The sequence below is a fragment of the Symphalangus syndactylus genome, chromosome 24 (genome assembly GCF_028878055.3).
Source record: "Symphalangus syndactylus isolate Jambi chromosome 24, NHGRI_mSymSyn1-v2.1_pri, whole genome shotgun sequence".
Lineage (NCBI taxonomy): Eukaryota > Metazoa > Chordata > Mammalia > Primates > Hylobatidae > Symphalangus > Symphalangus syndactylus.
The window spans coordinates 35,527,186-35,552,603 of record NC_072446.2 but is presented as its reverse complement, the minus strand read 5'-3'; the positions used below and the strand labels follow the sequence as shown (position 1 = coordinate 35,552,603).

The 25,418-nt window shown below is 41.5% G+C and overlaps 1 protein-coding gene and 1 long non-coding RNA gene across 6 annotated transcripts in view; one reads left to right on the top strand and one right to left on the bottom strand.

Annotated features, from left to right (window-relative positions):
• RBL1 (RB transcriptional corepressor like 1) overlaps nucleotides 1-25,418 on the bottom strand; it is a 95,647-nt gene that overhangs the window by 7,816 nt on the left and 62,413 nt on the right. For 4 of the 5 annotated variants that reach the window (XM_063633686.1, XM_063633687.1, XM_063633689.1 and 1 more), the window contains 6 exons: nucleotides 24,683-24,894; nucleotides 19,087-19,182; nucleotides 14,644-14,820; nucleotides 12,659-12,730; nucleotides 10,285-10,375; nucleotides 1,138-1,286 (listed from right to left, as the gene is read on the bottom strand). In XM_063633686.1, the coding sequence (XP_063489756.1) occupies nucleotides 1,138-1,286; nucleotides 10,285-10,375; nucleotides 12,659-12,730; nucleotides 14,644-14,820; nucleotides 19,087-19,182; nucleotides 24,683-24,894 (797 nt within the window). The remainder of the gene's footprint in view (nucleotides 1-1,137; nucleotides 1,287-10,284; nucleotides 10,376-12,658; nucleotides 12,731-14,643; nucleotides 14,821-19,086; nucleotides 19,183-24,682; nucleotides 24,895-25,418) is intronic. The other variant, XM_055265136.2, reaches the window with a different exon arrangement.
• LOC134735869 (uncharacterized) overlaps nucleotides 1,888-25,418 on the top strand; it is an 83,195-nt gene continuing 59,664 nt past the window's right edge. Inside the window, exons 1-2 of the long non-coding RNA XR_010119432.1 lie at nucleotides 1,888-2,017; nucleotides 11,681-11,790. This is a non-coding gene — a long non-coding RNA (uncharacterized lncRNA). The remainder of the gene's footprint in view (nucleotides 2,018-11,680; nucleotides 11,791-25,418) is intronic.

The following is a 25,418-nucleotide window of genomic DNA, read 5'->3' as shown; positions in this document are numbered from 1 at the left end:
TCACTGCAACCTCTGCTTTCTGGGTTCAAGTGATTCTCCTGCTTCAGCCTCCTGAGTAGCTGGGATTACAGGCGCCTGCCACCACGCCCAGCTAATTTTTGGTAGAGACGGGATTTCATCATGTTGGCCAGGCTGGTCTCAAACTCCTGACCTCTGGTGATCTGCCTGCCTCGGCCTCCCAAAGTGCTGAGATTACAGGCATGAGCCACCACACCTGGCCCCTTTTGTCTTTAACTTGAGAAAAACATTAATCTCACAATATAACAACAGAAAAATTGACCAAATTTGCTGGGTGCAGTGGCTCATGCCTGTAATCTCAGCACTCTGGGAGGCCGAGGTGGGCGGATCACAAGGTCAGGAGTTCGAGACCAGCCTGGCCAACACGGTGAAACCCTGTCTCTACTAAAGATACAAAAATTAGTCAGGTGTGGTGACACACTCCTGTAATCCTAGCTACTAGGGAGGCTGAGGCAGGAGAATCACTTGAACCCGGGAGGCAGTGGTTGCAGTTAAGCTGAGATCGCACCATTGTACTCCAGCCTGGGTGACAGGGTGAGACTCTGTCTCAAAAAAAAAAAAAAAAGAAAACAAAAAAAACCAAATTAGTTGTTTTAATATTCATGTTCCCATCAAGTTCTTACCCATATGTATACGGAATTTCTAGCAACATAATCATGGTATAGATAAAATTCATGCCAGGCGTGGTAGTTCACACCTGTAATCATCACTTTAGGAGGCTGAGGTGGGTAGATTGCTTGAGTCCAGGAGTTCAAGACCAGCCTGGCCAACATGGTGAAACTCCGTATCTACTAAAAATACAAAAAAATTAGCCAGGCGTGGTGGCACGCGGCTGTCGTACCAGCTATTCAGGAGGCTGGGGTGGGAGGATCGCTTGAGGCCTGGAAGCAAAGGTTGCAGTGAGCCGAGATCTCGCCACTGCACTCTAGCCTGGGCAACAGATCCCATGATTTCCTCTGGTCTCTGTTGTACCATAGCCTTAATCACTGATTAAGTTACTAGTCATGCTCTGATTAATTGCTAGTAATTTTACTTTGACATATTTATCTAGCAAAATAAACTTATAGTAATCCAACTATGACAGCAAATAATAATAAAGTAGTAAAACATAAAACATACCATATGATCCTGATTCGACAAGTCGTATTTCAGTGCAAATGACTTCACTCTTCCTACATATATTGTATTGTAAAATTTTATAAGATCACCTCTTTCCTCTTTCACTGGTCCACTGGAACAGTCAGGTGTTTTTGTAGCATCTTCCAAGTCTGTTAAAAAGAATGCAATGTTGTGATACAAAGCATACTTTTTATTTTTTATTTTTTGAGACAGGGTCTCACTTTGTCACCCAGGGTGGAGTGCAGTGGTGCAATCTTGGCTCACTGCAGCCCCGACCTCCTGGATTCAAGTGATCCTCCCACCTCAGCCTCCTGAGTAGCTGGGACTACAGGCACGTGCCACCATGCCTGGCTATTTTTTATTTTTAGTAGAGACGGGGTTTTGCCATGTTGCCCAGGATGGTTTCCAACTCCTGGGCTCAAGTGATCCGCCAGTCTCAGCCTCTCAAAGTGCTGGGATTACAGGCGTGAGCCGCCATGCCCAGCCACAAAACATACTTTAATATACAAGTTGGTGATTTAAATTACCTTTCTACAATATTAAAAAAATCCCACAAATCTTTATGTAGAGAAATTAATATTTTCAGAGAAGGTTCAGAAATCCATCTGTATTACTTATAAGTCAAATTGGAATCTAGAGAAATGCAAACATATGAACTGAAGGTGGTGCTCTTTTCTCTAGATTCCACTTCAGAATGTTTTCACAACCATAGCTGTTGAGCTCACTGTCACTAGTGGCTCTTAGAGGGGCAACAGCCCTGGGCTGGTGTTTAGCTAAGTTCTACAGTATGGCAGGCAGTGGCAAACCTCAGCTTCCGATAACTAAAAGGCCTGCAGATATTCTTCTTGTGTCTTTGAGAAAGGTGGAAAGATTCTAAAAGGTAAAGCATATCCTGAGAGGTTAAGGAAGAAGCAAAATGAATTACATTTATTTCTCTGCAAATACATGGCAGGTGACAGGTGTTCTAAGAGCCTTATTGTACCACATACAACAGGAACCCTGATCAGGAACCAGTGTTTAGGTTTTACTGAGCACCCTCAATTGTAAAATAACAGCTTACCCCAACATAGTTTCCTACTTAATGGTGCAACTCTGGGATAGCTTGTGAAACCAGGCAGAACTTTGTCCTACTAGTTTTTGGGGAAGGAAGAGTATTACAGAGTATTACAAACTATCATTTACTTGTATACACAAGAACCATGTGTTTAGAAGAGCTAAGAAAACCACTACCAATTAAAAAGAATTTAGCATATATATGAAAGAAGCTCTCATTCTCAATACACTGGCCTACAAACATTGAGAACATGGGTAGAAGCAATGCCTTCACCTTAGGAAAACCAGAAAACACAAACATGGTTCAAAGACCAAAGAGCCCCAGGGGATCTCAGTCTTAATTTGGATGTCTTTTTCACTTCTGCTATTTCTAAAGGATCTTGACTAGGGTGGGAGGGGAGGGGAGCTATGTGGTTAAATAAAGTTGAGGAAATGCTGTATATTATATGGGAAATTCAGAAATCCATGTTAGTATAAGGCTCTGAGAAGTACTGCAGTTGGGGAAAAAAATAACTCTCATGTTCACTTTAATTGCATACTTCCCCAATTTTTTATGTATAGTCTCTCTTCTCCCAAAACACTTTTTTTTTCTTTTTGTTTTTTTGAGATGGAGTCTTGCTCTGTCACCCAGCCTGGAGTGCAGTGGCGCAATCTCGGCTCACTGCAGTCTCTGCCTGCTGGGATCCAGCGATTCTCCTGCCTCAGCCTCCTGGGTAGCTGGGATTACAGGAGCATACCACCATGTCTGGCTAATTTTTGTATTTTCAGTAGAGATGGGGTTTCACCATGCTGGACAGGCTGGTCTTGAACTCCTGACCTCAGGTGATCCACCCGCCTTGGCCTCCCAAAGTGCTGGGATTACAGGCGTGAGCCACTGTGCCTGGACCCCCCAAAACACTTATACTACCATTCTGGGAAACACTGTTTCAAAGGATACTGGCTTGTTAACAGCTCTTCTAGGTTATTCTCATTATATGGATCAATTAAAATTATTTCTTTTTGTTTTGTTTTTATGAAAGGTTCTTGATCCTCTTGCCTCAGCCTCCTGAGTAGCTGGGACTACAGGCACATGCTGCCACACCCAGCTAATTTTTTTTTTTTACTTTTTGTAGAGACAGGGTCTCCTTATGTTTTCTAGGCTGGTCTGTAACTCCTGGGCTCAAGTGATCCTCCCACCTTGGCCTCCCAAAGTGCTGGGATTACAGACATGAGTGACCACGCCTGGCCTAAAATTATTTAATGTCCTCCTTGAATTAGAAATTTCTTGAGACAGAGACTATAGTGTCTCCATATTTCTGTGTCATTCCAATTCCAGCTGTTAATACTTACATAAGGTAAGGAGCTATACTTTACTTGAATGAACCAAACATTTAAAATTGTGGGAGGCTGGGTGTGGTGAAACCCTGTCTCTATAAAAAAATTTTTTAAAAATTAAAGAAATTTAAAAACTAGGTGTGGTGGCATGCACCTTTAGCCCTAGCTACTTGGGAGGCTGAGATGAGAGGATCGCTTGAACCCAGGAAATCAAGGTTGCAGTGAGCTATGATTGCCCCATTACATTCCAGCCTGGGCAACAGAGCAAGATCTCATCTCTAAAATTAAAAAAAAAACTAAAGAAAAAAAGACATTTAAAAAAACATACTTGGCTGGGTGTGGTGGCTCACGCCTGTAATTCCAGCACTTCGGGAGGCTGAGGTGGGAGGATCACTTGAGCCCAAGAGTTCCAGATCAGTCTGGGTAACACAGTGAGACCCTATCTCGGTCTCCCAAAGTTCTGGGATTACAGGTGTAAGCCACCATGTCCAGCCAGAAATGGGTTTTTGTTGATGAAAACAGTGAATGTTTATTAAGTGTGACTAATGCTAAAAAAGCCATACTCATTAATACAATAAATTTGATATTGCTTATAAATAATAGCTATTACTAAGGCCTTACTATAAACAAGCCTTGTATTAAATATTATATATATGCGTATATGTATACATAGTTGTGTATTGCATAATGATGGGTTATCTTCTCAGAAATGCATTGTTGAAATGATTTTGTCATGAGAATACTACAGAATATACTTACACAAACCTAGATTGTATGGCCAACTACACACCTAGGCTGGATGGTATAGTATATTGCTCCTAAGTTACAAACCTGTACAGCATGTTACTGTACTGAATACCACAGGCAATTGTATCACAATGGCAAGTATTTGTGCATCTAAATATATCTAAACATAGAAAAGGTATAGTAAAAATACAGCACTATAATCTTATAGTTGTATATGTTGTATGTGTGGGCCATCACTGACTCAAATATCATTATATGGCACATGACTGTGTGTGTGTGTGTGTATATGCCCACACATACATAGATATACATATAATTATCTTTATTTTTAGAGACAAGATCTTGCTCTATCACCCAGGCTGAAGTGCAGTGGTGCAATCATAGTGCACTACAATCTCAAATTCCTGGATTCAAGTGATCTTCCTGCCTCAGCCTCCCAAGTAGTTGGGACTACAGGTGTGAGCCACCATGCCTAGCTAATTTTTTATTTTCATTTTTTGCAGATGGGGGCCTTGCTGTGTTGCTCATGCTGGTCTTTAATTCCTGGGCTCAAGGGATCCTCCTGCCTCAGCCTTCCAAAGTGCTGGGATTACAAGCATGAGCCACAACACTCAGCCTAAATATAATTCTTTTTAATCCTTAAAACAACTTTCTAAGGAAGTAATGTAAAGTTTTCAATTAACTACAATACACTTGAGTACACTGTTATGTTTGTGTTACTTAGGTTAAGCTGTAACCTGGGTCTCACAAGTATTCTAATCAAGACTGCCACTCTGGAGTGGTCTGCTAACATGACATTGAAGAATTCATAGCCCATGAGGAGTGAGCTGGTGTTTTAATCAGGAAATTCATTCTCCACTCCAACAGTTTCTGTTAGGCATATCTCAATCAATGACCAACGCTTTGCTCATTAACATACTCAAGGTCAGAATTTTTTTTTTTTTTTTTTTTTAAGAGTCTTGCTCTGTTGCCTAGGCTGGAGTGCAGTGGCACAATCTCAGCTCACTGCAACCTCAGCCCCCAGGGTTCAAGCAATTCTCCTGCCTCAGCCTCCGAAGTGGCAGGGATTACAAGTGCTGACCACCATGCCTGGCTAATTTTTTTATTTTTAGTAAAGATGGGGTTTCACCATGTCGGCAAGACTGGTCTCAAACTCCTGACCTCAAGTGATCAGCCTGCCTCGGTCTCCCAAAATGCTGGGATTACAGGTGTGAGCCACCATGTACAGCCAGAAATGGGTTTTTACTGATGAAAATAGTGAATGTTTATTAAGTGTGACTAACGCTAAAAATGAGCTCATGTTCAGGAAATAAAAAGTATTTAAGATAAGCAGATTGGTTAAAATATTTGAGACACTACCCTCAATAGCCATGAAAGGGATGAAAGATCCAGAGAAGTCTCTCGGCTTTACTCTTAGGGATAATAACATTAAGGCTAAAAGCTCTGAGAAGTCCTGTGTTCAGCCCTGAATTCTGATCCACAGTATTTGCTTGATGCTAGCTTTAAGGCTGACTGAATCCTGCATCTGAAATCTTGGCACCTGTTCTTGAGCAAATCTTTTCTATGGGTGGTGGTCAGACATAGAATTGGGATATATGAACTTACTGCATAGGATATATAAATTGTGTGTGTGCTTTTTAAACAGTAATTATTTTACAACCCATAATGAATTTGTTTATAGAACCAGAACTGTTCTTCCCAAGTCAGTGTTCTTTGGTGTGTCCAAATCTGGGTCATAGCATCTAGCCATAGCTCTAAGAACTGGAAGGTGACTTATCTGAATATAGACTTGTCTGATTGTATACCCTCCTACATAACTTTCTCTCTCTCTCTTTTTTTTTTTTTTTTTTGAGACAGGTTCTTGCTGTGTCTGGAGTACAGTGGCAAGATCATGGCTCACTGCAGCCTTGACATCCTGGGCTCAAGCCAACCTCCCAATTCAGCCTCCTGAGTAGCTTGGACTATAGAAGCCCACCACGTGTGGCTATTTTTAAAAATTTTTTGTAGCAATAGGCTCTCACTATGTTATCCACAATGGTCTTGAACTCCTGGGTTCAAACCACCCTCCTGGTTTGGCCTCCCAAAGTGCTGGGATTATAGACGTAAGCCACTGTGCTCTTGCTTTTTGAGTGCCAGAATTCCTGAGTTCATTATCACTGGATATTCTCCCCGCCCTGTGCCACCACCACTGTACAGGATCTGTAACAATCGTTGTTTGCTTACTTGCTAATAAATATATCTAGTTAATAACCGTATGTAAGGCAGAGTGCGGTGACTCACGCCTGTAATCCCAGCACTTTGGGAGGCCAAGGCAGATGGATCACTTGAACCCAGGAGTTCAAGACTGGCCTTGGCAACATGGTGAAACCCCATCTCTACAAAAAATGTAAAAATTAGCCAGGCCGTGGCTGAGCCGAGAATCACTTGGGCCTGGGAGGTCAAGGCTGCAGTGAGCTGTGACTGTGCCACACTGTACTCCAGTCTGGGTGACAGAGCAAGACATGGTCTCAAAACAAACAAAAGGTCAGGTGCAGTGGCTGACGCCTGTAATCCCACCACTTTGGGAGGCCAAGGCGGGAGGAACACCTGAGATCAGGAGTTCAAGACCAGCCTGGCCAACATGGCAAAACCCCATCTCTACTAAAAATACAAAAATTAGCTAGACGTGGTGGCAGGTGCCTGTAATCCCAGCTACTCGGGAGGCTGAGGCAGGAGAATCACTTGAACCTGGGAGGCGGAGGTTGCAGTGAGCCGAGATCGCACCATTGCACTCCAGCCTGGGTGACAAGAGTGAGACTATCTCAAAAAAAAAAAAAGAAAAAAGAAAAAAATTGTGTAGCAGAATTTTATCTGAAACCTACAGATACAGGAACTGGCGAACTCTCAGTCACCTCAAGTTTCTTTGGCAGATACTTATCAAAAAGAAAACAAAACAGAAAAGGACATCATCTATTATCTTTTGCTTACTTCTACTCTCTAGAACTTCACTGCTCTTGTAGCTCAGATACTTGCTAGCAGTTAGTTTCTCAGAAAAAACACAAAACAGGCAAGGGATCCACAGCTTTCTAGCTAACCTCTGATGTCTGGTTTTGTAGGAACAGGAAAACCACTGCGGATAGGTAAGCAACATGTATAACAAATATAGAAAATGGCTTTTTGTTGTTGCTGTTGTTGTTTTTTGAGATGGAGTCTAGCTCTGTCGCCCAGGCTGGAGTGCAATGGCACAATCTCTGCTCACTGCAAGCTCCACCTCCCGGGCTCACGCCATTCTCCTGCCTCAGCCTCTGGAGTAGCTGGGACTACAGGCGCCTGCCACCACACCTGGAGAATTTTTTGTATTTTTAGTGGAAACGGGGTTTCACCGTGTTAGCCAGGATGGTCTCGATCTCCTGACCTCATGATCCACCCGCCTCGGCCTCCCAAAGTTCTGGGATTACAGGCGTGAGCCACCGCGCCCAGCCTTATTTGTTTTTTTGAGATAGAGTCTTGCTCTGTCGCCCAGACTGGAGTGCAGTGGCGGTATCTTGGCTCACTGCAACCTCTGCCGCCCAAGTTCAAGCGATTCTCCTGCCTCAGCCTCCTGAGTAGCTGGGATTACAGGTGTCTGCCACTGCACCTGGCTGATTTTTGTAGTTTTAGTAGAGATGGGTTTCACCATCTTGGCCAGGCTGGTCTTGAACTCCTGACCTTGTATCCACCCACCTCGGCCTCCCAAAGTACTGGGATTACAGGCGTGAGCCACCGTGCCCAGCGTTTTTTTGTTTTTTTTTTTTCTTGAGATGGAGTCTCACCCTGTCACCCAGGCTGGAGTGCAGTGGTGTGATCTTGGCTCACTGCAACCTCTGCCTCCTGGGTTCAAGCAATTCTTGTGCCTTAGCCTCCTAAGTAGCTGGGATTACAGGTGCTCACCACCATGCCCGGCTAATTTTTGTATTTTTAGTAGAGACAAGGTTTCGCCATGTTGGCCAGGCTGGTCTCGAACTCCTGACCTCAGATGATCCACCCACCTTGGCCTCCCAAAGTGCTGGGATTACAGGTGTGAGCCACCGCACCCGGCCAGGGTTACTGTCTTACATACTCCTCATTGCCTTGAAAAGGCTCCAGAATAATACACTTATGTAAAAAGAATTGAGTGGCCTATTATCCTCAAATGGAGTCAGATTCTAGGACATTATTAAAATATCTTTTTGGTGAATGAAATCTTAAAAGTTTATATCCCAGTGGACACCATAATGATTATGGATATTTTTATAATTTAAAAATTTGTTTTAGTTCATCAGATTTTCTCTTAAGAATTTATCCTAAGGATGTGGCCTAAAGATTAAGCTACAAATGATGCTCATTACAGAGCTGTGCATAATTAGAAGCAACCTGGCCAGGCATGGTGGCTTACACCTGTCATCCCAGCACTTCGGGAGGTCATGGTAAGGAGACTGCTTGAGCCCAGGAGTTGGAGGCCAGCCTAGGCAACATGGCAAAATCCCAGCTCTACAAAAAATTAGTTGGGTGTGGCAGTAAGACTGAGATGGAAGGAGCAACGGAGGGCAGGGCTGCAGTGAGCCATGATTGTGCCACTGTATTCCTGCCTGGGTAACAGAGTAAGATCCTGTCTCAGAAAAGAAAAGAAAAGAAAAAATAAAAGAGAAAGGAGGGCAGGGTAGGGGGAGGAAGGGGGATGGGGATGGGAAGAAGAGAGGAAAGGAGAGGAGAGGAGAGGAGAGGGGAGGGGAGGGGAGGGGAGAGGGGAGGAGAGGGGCTGGGAGAGGAGGGGAGGGGAGGGGAGAGACGAGACAAGAAAAGGAGAAATGACCTAAATGTCTCACACTGTGGCATTAAAGAAATCACAGTACCTAGGCTTAGCACAGGGGCTCATGCCTGTAATCCTAGTACTTTGGGAGGCCAAGGTAGGCGGATCACTTGAGCTCACGATTTCGAGACCAGCCTGAGCAAACATGGCAAAATCCCGTCTCTACAAAAAATATAAAAATTAGCCAGAGTGATGGTGCATGCCTGCAGTTCCAGCTACTTGGGAGGCTGAGGTGGAAGGATTGCTTGAGCCTGGGAAGTCCATGTTGCAGTGAGTCATGATCATACCACTGCACTTCAGTGTAGGTGACAGAACAAAACCCTATCTCAAAAAAAAAAAAAAATCATAGTATATACACATGTATATATTACATACACCTTAAATACATGGAAAGATGAGACAAGGGAAAGGAGGTAGGCAGAAGAGGTGTATGAATACTAACCATTTGATTTTCCTTTCTTTGAAAAAAAAGATTACTAGTGCCTGAAGTCTTAGCATGATGGTGGCAATAGGGTGCAGTCTTGCCTATGGTAGCAGAATTACCTACAAATAATACTTATATGAACAGGACATTTTCTTTTGTGTGTGTGTGTGTGTGTGTGACAGAGTCTCACTTTGCCGCCAGGCTGGAGTGCAGTGGCGTGATCTCAGCTCACTGCAACCTCCGCCTCCTGGGTTCAAGCGATTCTCCTGCCTCAGGCTCCTGAGTAGCTGGGACTACAGGCGCATACCACCACGCCTAGCTAATTTTTGTATTTTTTTTAAGTAGAGATGGGGTTTCACCATGTTGGCCAGGATGGCCTCGATCTCTTGACCTCGTGATCCACCCGCCTTGGCCTCCCAAAGTGCTGGAATTACAGGCGTGAGCCACCGTGCCCAGCCAGGACATTTTCTTAACAGACTCCTCGGGAAGAATACTGTCAGCTACCTTGTTTTCCCTGTCATTCAGATTTTAGAATTTTATTAAGTCTCTTTTATGTGTTTCATTAACATGTATAAGTAGACTAGAAAACTCCTTCCAAAACACAATTAACAGGGGACAAATTAACGGTTTCAATAAACTATACCAGCACATTCTAATCTCAAACTTATTTGTTTTCAAAATGTGTGCATTGTCCACCTCACCTCCTTATGATTCATATTTCCATGTTGTCTGACACCCACTGTATTATGTACAGTGTGATCCAATGTGTTTTACACATAGTATGTTAAATTGGATAACTTACCACAATCTATCATTTCAAAGTCATCATTTATATTTTTATTATATGCCACAACTTCTCTTGGAATACTTTTCAGCAGAACACTTCTATATACCTACACGCCAGAGGGAAAAAAAGGACTGCTCAGTCACAGAGGTACAGGTTAAACAAAATCAAAGTGAGAAGAGCAAAATATCAAACCAATAAAAAACTATTTGTCTGTGTAAGTGATACTCAAGGGTAAAATGTTATTAGCTCTAGTAAGTATAGATTATAACACATACCATAAAAGAGGGGATACTGGAGAAGAGCCTACCATCTAAGATGGGCTTAGTTTATAAAATATAAGAAATAGCAACTAAAGACTGATGATCAGGTTTTACTAAATAAAAATAACTTTAAAGACCTGAATTTGGTCAGGTGCGGTGGCTCACACCTGTAATCCCAGCACTTTGGGAGGCTGAGGCGGGCGGATCTCTTGAGGCCAGGCGTTCAAGACCAGCCTGGCCAACATGGTGAAAGCCCGTCTCTACTAAAAATACAAAAATTATCTGGGTGTGGTAGCACACACTTGTAATTCCAGCTACTAGGGAGGCTGAGGCAGGAGAACTGCTTGAACTCAGTGGGTGGAGGTTGCATTGAGCTGAGATCGCACCACTGCACTCCAGCCTGGACAACAGAGCAAGACTCTGTCTCCAATACAAAACAAAATAAAACAAACAAACAAAAAACAAAAGACTTGAATTAATTCCTCCTTCTTTTTAATTCCTTACACAACAATCAATTGGTCTTTTTTTTTTCTTTTTTAGAGACAGGGTCTCACTCCATGGCTCAGACTGGAGTGCAGTGGCACAATCATGGCTCACTGTAGCCTGGACCTCCTGGGCTCAGGCGATCTGCCTGCCTTGGCCTCCTTAACTGGTGGGATTACAGGTGTGAGCCACTGCGCCTGGACAAGAGTCATTTGTTCTTAATGCAGCTTGTTTTTCTGCCCCCAGCCCATTCCCATCTCCTTTCAGATGGCCACATGAAAATCTTTTCCCTTCCCTGCCCCTAAACTATTTCTCACCTCTGAGATAGCTGGAAAGGCATGATCCATTCCCCCTTGTACTGTATTATAGGTTACTGGTATTAAGAGGATATTTAGGGAGCCATGGCTTGGCCCATTCTTGACTCACACTAACCTCACCTTAATGATCTTCAAGGACAATCTAGAGCTTTCTAGGCTCTGTTCTTGAGGGATTTTCCTGAAGAAGCCCAGAAACTCTTAGCTTATCACAGGATATAACAAATACCTATACTTGGTTCTTCAAATGTCTCTATATTGCTTGCTATAATGTCTTTTAGGGCTTAAACAAAGCTCTCTTAGAAGGGGATATAACTACTAATACTGAGGCCGCATCTCTATTTTGGTCTGCAGTCTAGGCCACTACGTCTCTCTTTCTGTCTACAGTTTCCAGGGCCAGAGAAGAGGCCATTATGCTTCCTAAGAGCAGAGCAACTAGGTTCTTGAATGATCAAACCCTTAAGGTAATTTACTTGTGTTCTTCAGTACAATAATAACAACAATATGACATTAACATTCATTAAATGCTTATTGTGTGCCAGTCCACTCTGCTACCATGACTGAAAGGTTTCATGGAATTTTCACCACAGCCAGAACAATATAATCAGAAATGTTTAACATCTATTCAAAGATGCAAACATTAGGATGCTTAGCAGATGGCAAAAGAAGCTGTAGTTAGGTTAATGAATCCTCAAATTTCACTGGGTTTAAATATCATTAAAAAATAAAGTCTCATATAATTAAAGAATATTATTATTATACTTATCTTTTTTTTTTTTTTTTTTTGAGACAGAGTCTCACTCTGTTGGCCAGGCTGGAGTGCAGTGGAATGATCTTGGCTCACTGCAACCTCTCCCTCCTGGGCTCAAGCAATTCTCCTGCCTCAGCCTCCCGAGTAGCAGGGATTACAGGCGTGTGACACCACACCTGGCTAATTTTTGTATTTTTAGTACAGACAGGGTTTTACCATGTTGGCCAGGCTGGTCTCGAACTCCTGACCTCAGATAATCCACCTGTCTCCACCTCCCAAAGTGCTGGGATTACAGGCGTGAGACATCGCACCCTGCCATTATACATATCTTTCATTAAATGAACAAATGGAATGGCAGAACTTTTGAGAAGTATATGAAAGTATATGGATGAGTCAGAAACAGACTTCCTAGCTTCTACTGAAACTGTCCTTCAATGAAATTATCTCTTGAGTTTAATGTTATCCATTAAAACAGAAAATCTGAAGTATATTAAAACTATAAAATAAGTTTACCTTTTATATAACTTGTCAGTGGAAAAGAGTAAATCTTTTTGGACAGTAGGAAAAATAATGTAACTCACGTGACTATTAGCTTGGGGCTGATTCCTGTAACTTTTCATAATTTCTTGAAAAGTTCTTTCTTCTTTTGTTACCTAAGGAAAATAAAAACTGCATTTATCAACTGCTTTTTGAAAGAAAAATGGCTCTGAACAAAACTTCAATTATAAGTTGGCACTGAGAGCAACCTTGCAGAAAACCATTAACCCCAGGCCAGTCCATGACTAAAAACCACTAACATTTATGATTTTTTCTACCTTTAAAGTTCAGGCTTTGTGGCCTGTGGGGACTCACTTAATAGTTTCATTAATCAAAAAGCAGTGAAACTGCTATGGTGTGACTCTACTGAAAATCCATTTCTTTATATAAAAAAAGATATAAGAAAACTCAGATCTGTTTAATTCCCTGCAGCCTCCAGTTTTATTAATTTTTAAGTACTTACTTAAAAGTAAATTAACCACATATGAAGGATTAAAGGTATCTTACAGTGATGATTCTCAATCAAACTGAGTGGCTATTACAGGATTAGGTTTTAACATTTCAGGACAGACTGTAGGGTTTCTAATGCTTAGATGGAAGTCACAGTGGTGGCCAAAAGGAAGAAAATGGATTAGTGATCCAAAAAGGAATTCCTTCTGAGATCTCTGTGATCATAAACTTCACTTAAGTCACTCTTTTCCCCTGCTTCACTGTCCATTAGTGCTAAACCTGTTCTCTATAATGAGCTAGAAATGGCAAAGCCTGAACTCTAACAGTCTTCTGGAAAACACACGATTAGTTAGTAACATTTATCTTTTAATTTTTTAATTCTTTTTTTTTTTTTTGAGATGGAGTCTCGCTCTGTCATCCAGGCTGGAGTGCAGTGGCATGATCTTGGCTCACCGCAACCTCTGCCTCCCAGGTTCAAGTGATTCTCCTGCCTCAGCCTCCCGAGTAGCTAGGACTACAGGCGCGTGCCACCATGCCCAGCTAATTTTTGTATTTTTAGTAGAGACAGGGTTTCACTGTGTTAGCCAGGATGGTCTCCATCTCCTGACCTCGTGATCTGCCTGCCTTGGCCTCCCAAAGTGCTGGGATTACAGGCCTGAGCCTGCGCCTGGCCCTTCAGGTTGAGTTTTCTAACTGCAACTTCATCATTCTGCAAATCAGCAAGATTCACTTCAAACACATGACACTTGAGGCTATCAGATGCAATTTGGTTCCTTGAGTCCTGGTAACTAGTGTCTTTCCAGTATTTCTTGTATTGAACATAGTCGGTACTTTTTTACATCAAACCAATCTTTCTTAAAAAATGAATCAACCATTTTCTTCTTGGCTCCCTTTTTGTTGCCTTTTGTATGGTGCATGTTCTCGTCAACCGCCATAGTGCTACAGTAACAATTATTAAGACTGATTTTTTACAGAGATTTCAAAGAGGCATTGTGGGAGGAGGGGTCACAAAGGAGTTTAAAAACATGCTCTGTCTCAAAACGCTGAAAAATCAAGTCTTAACTGTACACATCTTCTAGGACTGCCAGTGTGGCCAGTTCGGTCAAGACAAATGAGTTGTATCAGATATATGAGAATTTTAAAAAACAAGCAAGATATGTTATTCTATGACTTAAAACATGTTGTAGCAACTAGAAAGTAAGATGCTCTTCTGAGGCAGCACAATAAATCATGAGAAAGCAATACGCAATATGGTACAGAAACTTATTTTTCTTGAGACAGGGTCTTGCTCTATTGCTCAGGCTGAGGTGCAGTGTCATGATCTCGGCTCACTGCAGCCTTGGCCTCCTGGGCTCAAGAGATCCTCCCACCTCAGTCTCCCAAGTAGCTGGGCCTATAGGTGCAAGCCACAATGCCCAGCTAATTTTTATATGTTTTATAGAGATGAGGTTTCACCATGTTGCCCAAGCTGGTCTCGAAATCCTGGGCTCAAGCGATCTGCTCACCTTGACCTCCCAAAGTGCTAGGATTATACGTGTGAGCCACCATGCCCAGCCTCTTCTCCCAATTTATACATTACCTTTGCCATGATATAAAAGGCACAAAGGAGGAGCTGATCCAAATGCCTGTCTTTCATTAGATCAGGGCAGTGAACTAAAGTGAATTCAAAACACGTCCATATCTTCCTTCGTAACTCATTTGAAACATCCAGTTTTAGACATAGATCACGTAAGCGTACACTTGCCAAATGATAGACCTAAAATAGAAGGTAACACATTGATGCAAAACACCAAGTAAATCACTTCTCAAATTTTTATGTCTTACCAAGACCAAGATTAAAAAACATAGGCTGTTGATATGCTAAATTAAATAAAATTTCTGTTCTATAGCACTAGTTCACTGTTATGGCAGGAGGATATAGATTAAAGCAAAACTACTTGAAAATTTTTTTAAAGATGTCATCTATTACTCTATGCTGCCAACTATGTAAAGTAAGAAAAACTGAAATATAGGATTTACCTGCATCATGACAATTATGAACACATAATTTTTCCTTTTTTTTTTTCCTTAGGTGGATTCTCACTCTGTCACCCACGCTGGAGTGCAGTGGCACAATCTTGGCTCACTGCAACCTCTGCCTTCTGCATTCAAGCAATTCTCCTGCCTCCTGCATTCAAGCAATTCTCCTGCCTCAGCCTCCCAAGTAACTGGGCTTACAGGTGCATACCACCACGCATAGCTAATTTTTGTATTTTTAGTAGAGACGGGGTTTCATCATGTTGGCCAGGCTGGTCTTTAACTCTTGACCTCAAGTAATCCATGCACTGCAGCCTCCCAAAGTACTGGGATTACAGGTGTGAGCCACTGTGCCCGGCCCGAACACATAATTTCTCAAAGCTCAGAAGTCTCTGTCTATTCTCTTTGGGTTCAGGTAAAATTGCTAGGGGGCCTAACATGCCAAATAATAAATGTTTGACTCCAAAAATGAGTCAGAAAGCAAAACCATTTAAAAAATTGCTCCTATATTCTACACTTTTTATGAGCACAATGGGAACAAAACAGGAATGTTAAAATAAATAAGATACAAATTTTTTTTTTTTTTTTAAAGCATGTGAAAATAAATTCAGTTCAATTCCCTGGCCCTAGATCCTGCAAGACTGTTTTTTTTATTTTAAGACTTGATAACCCTGATGTGGTATTCCTAAACCAGACTATTCTATTCAAACTATTTTTTTTTTTTTTTGAGACAGAGTCTCACTCTGTAGCCTAAGTTGGAGTGCAGTGGCATGATCTTGGCTCACTGCAACCTCCACCTCTGGGCTCAAGTGATTCTCGTGTCTCAGCCTTCCAAATAGCTGGGACTACAGGCAAGCGCCACCACGCCTGGCTAATTTTTTTTTTTGTATTTGAGTAGAGATGCGGTTTCACCATGTTGCCCAGGGTGGTCTCAACCTCCTGAGCTCAGGTGATCTGCTGGCCTCGGCCTCCCAAAGTGCTGGGATTACAGGCGTGAGTCACCGCGCCCGGCCCAAACTATGTCTTCAAATTTCCAGATGGAAAAAAAAAGTAAGTTACCCCTTACAGAAAATTATCTTTGGCAGAAAAATACCTACAAACTGAGCTTAAAAACTAATTTAAGCTACTCAGTAATCTAATATAAAGAGAGACAAACAGTTGACTCCAAAGCCACCAGTGATTTATTTTACAGCAAACAAATTTTCTGCATCCTCTCCCCTTGTTTCTGGTCCAGCCATGCTGAGGAAAACAGTAGGGTCAGAGCAGAGAGAAAGATGCTAGAACTTTATATTCATGAAAGGAGAAGATAAGAGATATAGTGCTAGCTAGAATAATTAAAAATAGTATGTAATTAAGTAATACTTGGTAAAGTATCTTTTACAGAGCTGATCCAATGCTTACAGGATACACATATGCTGGAAGGCTTTTAATTCTAACATTCACAGTAAATTCTATTTAGGCATAGAACACCAGCATCACACTGAGTTCAGCATAGATAATCGTTATAATTTACTCAACGAATGGTTATTTTGAATTTATTATAGATTCAGACATTTCAATTCCTTTTACATTTTCTAGCTTCTAATCTATATTGAGTAGGTTATAATTAAATGAAAGGAAAAGGATGTTAGATTCTAAAACAACATTCAAAATAAAGAATTCACCAAAAAAAGTCTTATTTCTGTCAAACTTAGGTTAATTATCAGAGGCAATAATTTGCCATTTTGAAAATTAAAAATGGTAAGTAAATGGGGAAACTGCTATATTTTCAAGCTCTGTTGTTAAAACAGTCCTTAGGCATAGGAGGGGGTGAAGGGACAGAGGAGACAAGCCAGTAAAGGTGGTGAAAAGAGCAAGACTCTCCCTCAACCATCCTAACTGACAACCAAAGCAGCCCTGCTTTCATATATTTTGTTTATACTTCTGGAGACTATTTCATTCAAAGAAGGGGTTTCCCTAAAAGAGGAAATTCCTTGGAGAATCAGTTGCTCCAAAACCCACAATGTAATGAAAATAAATGAGCTATAATTGAAAGGAACAGAAGACAAAGAATGGTTGTAGAAGCTATAAATGAGTTGTTTTCCAGTGTCTGTCTCCTCTTCTGCAATAACAGAACCCTTAACATTTACACCCACCTTCCTGTAATAAAGACTATATTTGCCCCTTTGAAAATTCTGCCTGGGCACGGTGGCTCACATCTGTATTCCCAGAACATTGGGAGGGTGAGGTGGACGGACTGGTTGAGTCCAGGAGTTTGAAACCATCCTAAGCAACATAGCGAAACCTCTTCTCTACAAAAAATTAAAAAAATAAGCTGGGCGTGGTAGCCCGTGCCTAGAGTCCCAGGTACTCAGGAGGCTGAGGTGAGAGGATCGCTTGAGCCTGGGAGGTTGAGGCTGCAGTGAGCCATGATCTTGCCACTGCACCCCAGCATGGGTGACTGAGCAAGACCTTGTCTCCAAAAAGAAAAAAAAAATTCTACAAGTGGCTACATGACTAAGTGGGAAATAAACAGCACTGGTGTTTGTAACTTCTAGGACAGGTTCTGAAGGTGAGGAGGCATGCTCTTCTTCTTCCTGCTGGCTAGAATGCAGATATGATATCTGGAAGGGAAGCAGTCATCATGGACTGAGGTAGAAACCTTGTGTTGAGAATGGCCAAAAAAACCTTGAAGGGACCTGGGTTTTTTTGTTTTTTTTTTTTTTGAGATGGAGTCTCACTTTGTCGCCCAGGCTGGAGTGCAGTGGCGTGATCTCGGCTCACTGCAACCTCCGCCTCCCAGGCTCATGCCATTCTCCTGCTTCAGCCTCCCGAGTAGCTGGGGCTACAGGTGCCTGCTACCATGCCCGGGTAATTTTTTTGTATTTTTAGTAGAGATGGGGTTTCACCATGTTAGCCAGGATGGTCTCGAACTCCTGACCTCATGATCCGCCTGTCTCGGCCTCCCAAAGTGCTGGGATTACAGGCATGAGCCACCGACCTGGCCAGGACCTGGGTTCTTAATGGTCGTGGTAACCACAGCAGTCCCATACTACTTACACAGACTTTACGTGAAAGATAAATTCTTCTCTTGTTTAAGCTACTATTATTTTCAAACAGCTAAACCAAAATCTAAGAAATAAACAGATAATCACTATGCCCGAGGTCAGAAAACACATTGGAAGTACTGTGAAAGAAACAGGATTTGATATAAAAACATAAAAAATAATCCTCATGTTTTATCTTAATATAAAACTATCTAATTCAGAGTGTGGGCTGAGACCTTCCATGACAGCAAGTGACAAAAGAATGGAGAAAAACATGATTGAGGAAGAGTATAAATTAAGGAAGATTTATTTCGCATAGAGAAAAAAGGACATATAAAAAATTATTGCTGGGCGCAGTGGCTCACGCCTGTAATCCCAGCACTTTGAGAGGCCGAGACGGGTGGATCACGAGGTCAGAAGTTCAAGATCAGCCTGGCCAAGATTCTGAAATCCTGTCTCTACTAAAAACACAAAAATTAGCCAGGCGTGGTGGCACACACATGTAATCCCAGCTACTCAGGAGGCTGAGGCAGGAGAATCGCTTGAACCCGGGCGGCAGAGGTTGCAGTAAGCCAAGATTGTGCCACTGCACTCCAGCCTGGGTGATAGAGCAAGACTCCGTCTCAAAAAAAAAAAAAAAAAAAAATTATTAGGCCGGGCACAGTGGCTCATACCTGTAATACTAGTACTTTGGGAGGATGAGGCGGTGGATCACGAGGTCAGATCAAGACCGTCCTGGCCAATGTGGTGAAACCCTGTCTCTACTAAAAATAAAAAAATTAGCTGGGCATGGTGGTGCATCCCTGTAATCCCAGCTACTCGGAAGGCTGAGGCAGAGAATCGCTTGAACTAGGGAGTCGGAGGCTGCAGTGAGCTGAGATCGCACCACTGCACTCCAGCCTGGCAACAGAGCGAGACTCCATCTTAAAAAAAAAAAAAAATTATTACAAGAACAGTTGGTTGGGCATGGTGGCTCACACCTGTTGTAATCCCAGCACTTTGGGAGGCTGAGGTGGGAGGATTGCTTGAGCCCAGGAGTTCGAGACGAGCCTGGGAAACACAGCGAGACTCCATTTCTACAAAAAAAAAAAAAAACAAATTTAGTTGGGTGGGGTGGTGCATGCCTGTGGTCCTACTATTCAGGAGGCAGGAGGATCTCTTGAGCCTGGGAGGTAGACTGCAGTGAGACATGATCGTGCCTCTGCACTCTAGTCTGGGCGACAGAGCAAGACCCCGTCTCAAAATAATAACAAAAAAAGAACGATTAGTAGAGAAATACACTTAAATTTGCCTGTAGACCCAGGTACTCGGAGGGTAATGAAGGAGGATGACTTAAGCCTAGGAGTTTGGGCTCTAGCATGCTATAACTGTGCTTGTGAATAGTCACTGTACTCCAACCTGGGCAACAGAATGGGCTAGCCAACCATCTAGTTGTGGGATGCACTGCAGTCATGTTTGGTTATAAATATCTGATTAACATGTCTGTCTTATCAGAAGCTGATGATTCAAAACGTGCTTGTAAGAGATAGGACAAATTCAAGTTATGTCTAAGGTCAACCGTTTTTAGTGCTTTTCCATTAATATTAAAATAATTTAGGCATTATAATAAGAGCTGGTTATATGCTAATTTAAAAGGTAACACACTAGATTTATTTATTTTTGAGTTTTGGAGACGGGGTCTTACTCTGTTGCTTGGGCTGGAGTGTAGTAGCACCTTCTTAGCTCACTGCAGCCTCGAAATCATGGGCTCATGTTATCCTCCCACTTCAGCCTCCTGAGTAGCTGTGACTACAGGCATGTGCCACTATGCTGGCTAATTTTTTAATCTTTTGGTAGAGACTGGGTCTCGCTATGTTGCCCAGGCTGGTCTTGAACTGCAAGCCTCCAGTAACCCTCCTGCCTCGGCCTCTGAAAATACTGAGATTACAGGCATGAGCCACCATGCCTGGCCTAGATTTATAATAAAAATTATGAGTAACAGCTGGGCATGGTGGCACATGCCTGTAATCCCAGCACTTTGGGAGGCTGTGGTGGGCAGATCACCTGAGGTCAGGAATTTGAGACCAGGCTGGCCAATATGGTGAAACCCTGTCTCTACTAAAAATACGAAAATTAGCCAGGTGTGGTGGTAGACACCTGTAGTCCCAGCTACTTGGGAGGGTGAGGCAGGTGAATCGCTTGAACCTGGGAGACAGAAGCTATAGTGAGCCGAGATCACGCTACTGCATTCCAGCTTGGGAGACAGGGTAAGACTCTGTCTCAAAAATAAATAAATAAATAAATAATGGCTTGGGTGGTGACTCACACAGTAATCCCAATGCTTTGGGAGGTCAAAGAGGGAGGATCACTTGAGCCCAGGAGTTCAAGGCTACAGTGAGCCATGATCATGCCACTGCACTGTAGCTTGGGTAACAGAGCAAGACCTTGTCTCTAAAAAAAAAAAAAAAATATATATATATATATATATATATATATATATCCTTCTCACAGTATCCCATCAATCTTTAGAATGATTCTTCGCTAATTAAAATTCACCCATGAGATCCAACATGTATTTGTCCCACAGTGAACTCCATTCCACAGCAACATAACACAATGGAGTTTCAGTAAATTCCAGAGGCTGGCCAACTACTTACTCAAAGTTACAAAAGAATACAAGCTGGCAAAAAATGTAAGTTAGATCTGAAAACAGAATCAAACCCTGTGAGCCTGAGTCTAAACTTATAGCTCACCAGGATCATAATGTTATCTTGAAAGGTCAAATGTATTTTTTAAGTGGCTAAAGGTACATTACTTGATAGCAAAGCCAGACAAAGAAAGCATAAGAAAAAATATAGACCACTATCTCTTATGAATATTGGCACAAAAATCCTCAACTAAATACTAGTAAAACAAATTCAACAGCATATGAAGAGGGTTATACACCATGACCAAGTAGAACTTATTCTTAGAAGGTAAGGATAATTTAAAATAAGGAAATCATTCTGTATAACACACCATATTAAAAGGACAAAGGGAAAATGGCCACATAATCATTTCAAGTGATACAGGAAAGCATTTGACAAAATTTAACACCTTTTCATGATAAAAATACTCAAAAGCTAGGAAGAGAAGGAAACTACCTAAACATTATAAAGGACATACAGTAATCCCTTGGTATACACAAGAGATTTCTTCCAGGAGCCCCTGCATATACCTGAATCTATGCATACTCAAGTCCTGCATTTGGCCCTGTACAATCCCCATGTACAAAAAGATGGCCTTCTATATACACAGGTTTCACATCCCTCAAATACTGTATTTTCATTCTGTGTTGGCTGAGAAAAATCTGTATATAAGTGGACTTGTACAGTGCAAAAACATGTTGTTCAAGGGTCAACTGTATATAAAAAACCCACAGCTAACATCACACTGAAATTGAAAACCTGAAAGGTGTTCCTCTAATATCAGGAGTAAGACAAGGATGTTTGCTTTCACCACTTTTATTCAACATAGAACTGGAATTCCTAGCCAGAGCAATAAGGCACAAAAAAGAAATCCAAATTGCAAAGAAAGAAGTAAAATTATCTTTGTTTACAGATGACATAATCTTATGTATGGAAAACTCAAAAAACCTAAAGAATCCATAAAAACTGATAGAATTAATAAATAAATCAGCAAAGCTGCAAGAAAATCAATACAACATCTCTTGTGTTCCTTTACATTAATGAACAATCTAAACAATGAAATTAAGACAACAATTCCACTTACTTATTACTTACAATAGCATCAAAAAGAATACAATACTTAGGAATAATCTTAAGCAAGGACTTGTCTTGCAAAAGACATATACAGAAAACTACAAAATGTTGCTGAAAGAAATTAAAGAAGACGCAAATGAAAAGACATCCTATGATCATGGACTGGAAGACTTGATATTCTTAAGATGTCAACACTAGCCAATGCGATCTCCATGTTCAATGCAATCTCTGTCAAAATTCCAACAATGTTTTTTCAGAAAGAGAAAAATCCATCCTAAAACTCATACAGACTCTCAAGAAATCTTAAATAGCCAAAACAATCTTAAGAAAGACAAAGTTGGAGGTCTCGCACCTCCTGATTTTAAAACTTATGACACAAAGCTATGGTTATCAAAACAGTGTGGTACTGAAAACAGATAGACATATAGTCCAATGAATAGAATAGAGAGCCCAGAATTAAACCCCCATATCTATGCTTAAGTGACTTTTCAACAAGGATTCTAAGCTCATTCAATGGAAAAGGACAGTCTTTCAACAAATCGTGCTGGGAAAAATGGATATCCATGTGCAAAAGAATGACTTTAGACCCTTATCTAACACCATATACAAAAATTAAAATGGGCTGGGCATGGTGGCTCACGGCTGTAATCCCAGCACTTTGGGAGGCTGAGGCGGGCAGATCACTTAAGCTCACGAGTTCGAGACCAGCCTGGGCAACATGGTGACACCCTGTCTCTACAAAAAAATTCAAAAACAGGCCCGGCGTGGTGGCTCACGCCTATAATCCCAGCACTTTGGGAGGCCAAGGTGGGTGGATCACCTGAGGTCAGTAGTTTGAAACCAGCCTAACCAGTATGGTGAAACCCCGTCTCTACTAAAAATACAAAAATTAGCCAGGCGTGGTGGCATATTCCTGTAGTCCCAGCTACTCAGGAGGCTGAGACAGGAGAATTGCTTGAACCCGGGAGGCAGAGGTTGCAGTGAGCCGAGATTGCGCCACTGCACTCCAGCCTGGGCAACAGAGTAAGACTCTGTCTCAAAACAAACAAACAAACAAAAAAAACCACAAAAAACGAAAATTAGCTGGGCATGGTGGCACATGCCTGTAGTCCTAGCTGCTCGGGGGGTCGAGGTGGGAGGATCATTTGAACCCGGGAGGCGGAGGCTGCAGTGAGCTGTGACTGCGTGACTGCACTCCAGCCTGGGTGATAAAGTGAGACTCTGTCTCAAAAAAAAATAGACATAATAAATATAAGAGCTAAAAACTATAAAACTCTTAGACAAAAACATAGGGAAAAAGTTTTATAATACTGGATTTAGCAATGATTTCTTGTGTATGACACCAAAAGCACAGACAAAAAATGAAAAGAATAAATTGACTTTATTAAGATTAAAAACTTTCATGTGTCAAGAACACTATCAACGGAATGAAAAGGCAACTCACAGAATGGGAGAAGATATTTGTAAATAGTATATTTTATAGGGCATTAATATCTAGAATACATAAAGAACTCCTACAATTTAACAAAAACAAAACCCAAAACCCATAATTAAAAAAATGGGCAAAAGACTCGAATAGACATTTCTACAACGAAGATGTATAGATGGGCAAAAGCACATGAAAAGATACTCAATATTACTAATCATTAGGGAAATGAAAATCGAAACCATAATGTCTCTTTACACCCATTGGATGGCCATTATCAAAAAAACAAACAAACCAGAAAACATGAAACGTTGACAAGGATGTGAAGAACTTGGAACACTTGTGCCTTGCTGGTGGGAATGTAAAATGGTCCAGGCACCGTGGAAAATGGTACAGTGGTTTCTCAGAAAATGAAATACTAAATTACTCTCCCATTTCTGGGAATATACCCAAAGGAATTGAAAGCAGAGACTTGAATAGCTATTTGTTGCTATTTTTTTTTCTTCTTAAGACAGGGCCTCATTCTATTGCCCAGGCTGGAGTGTAGTGGTGTGATCTCGACTCACTGTAGCCTCAACCTCCCGGGCTCAAGTGATCCTCCCACCTCAGCCTCCAAAATAGCCAGGACTATAGGCATCTGCCACCACACCTGGCTTTTTTTTTTTTTTTTTTTAATAGAGATAGGGTCTCACTGTGTTGCCCAGGGTGGTCTCAAACCCCTGGGTTCAAGTGATCCTTCTGCCTCGGCCTCACAAAGCGCTGGGTTTACAGGCATGAGCAACCATGCCTGGTTTGAACAGACACCTGTACACAAATGTTCATAGCAGCATAACTCACAATAGCCAAAAGGTAGAAGCAACGCAAATGCCCATCAACAGATGAATGAATAAACAAAATGTGGTATTAAAAAAAAGTATATTAATACGATGGAATATTTTTTCTTTTGTTCTTTTTTTCTCTTCTTCATACAATGGAATATTATTCAGCCTTGAATAGGAAGGAAATTCTGGCACAAGCTGTAATATGAATGAACCTAGAAGACATTATGCTAAGCCAGTCACAAAAACAAACAAATATCGTATGATTTCACTCATATGAATAACCTAGAGTAGTCAAATTCACAGAAACAGAAAGTAGAATAGTAGTTGCCAGAAGCTGGGGAAAGGGAGAAATGGATACAGAATTTCAGAATGGGAAGACGAAAAAGTTCTGGAGATAGACGGTAGTAATAAAGCTGCACAACAATGTGAATGTATTTAATACCATTGAACTGTACACTTAAAAATGGTTAAAATGGTAGATTTTGTGTTATGTATATTAGAAAAAAAAAAGACCAAAGTCTGTCTCTGTTACTCAATCTTTCTTCCGTTGATTAAATAAATTCTTTTTAAGTGCTATAAAAACACATACCTTTCTGTAAAATAGTGCTAAGGACCCAGTTCTCTTTGGCCTGTTTATTCCAGTTGAATGTACCTCTTGTGCTTTAGTCAGATTGGTCTGTTTTGGAGAAGCACCAATTAATGAATGAGCAGTAAGTGACACAGGACTCTTGACTTTGGACTCTTGATTTGTATTCATGGAAATAGGTATCAGCGTGATCTCTCCAGCATCATTTGCAACACCTGAATGTATAAGCATTATTAGAAATAATCTGCATATGTTCTAGGAAAGTTGTCAACTATATATATTTTGACATTATATATACATATATCTGTGTGTATAAGAAGGCTACAAAATAGTAATTCTAGGTTATGACTGAATTCTTTTTTTTTTTTTTTTTTTGAGACAGGGTCTCACTTGGTCACTCAGGCTGGAGTGTAGTGGTGCCATCTCAGCTCACTGTGGCCTTGACCTCCTGGGATCAAGTGATCCTCCCACCTCAAGCCCTGCAAATAGCTGAGACTACAGGTGCAAGCCACCAAGCCTGAAAAATTTTTTTTTTTTTTTTGAGATGGAGTCTTGCTCTGTTGCCCAGGCTGGAATGCAGTGGCATGATCTTGGCTCACTGCAACCTCTGCCTCCCTGGTTCAATTCTCCTGCCTTAGCCTCCTGAGTAGCTGGAACTACAGGCGCTTGCTACCACACCCAGCTAATTTTTAAAATATTTTTAGTAGAGATGGGGTTTCACCATGTTAGCCAGGATGGT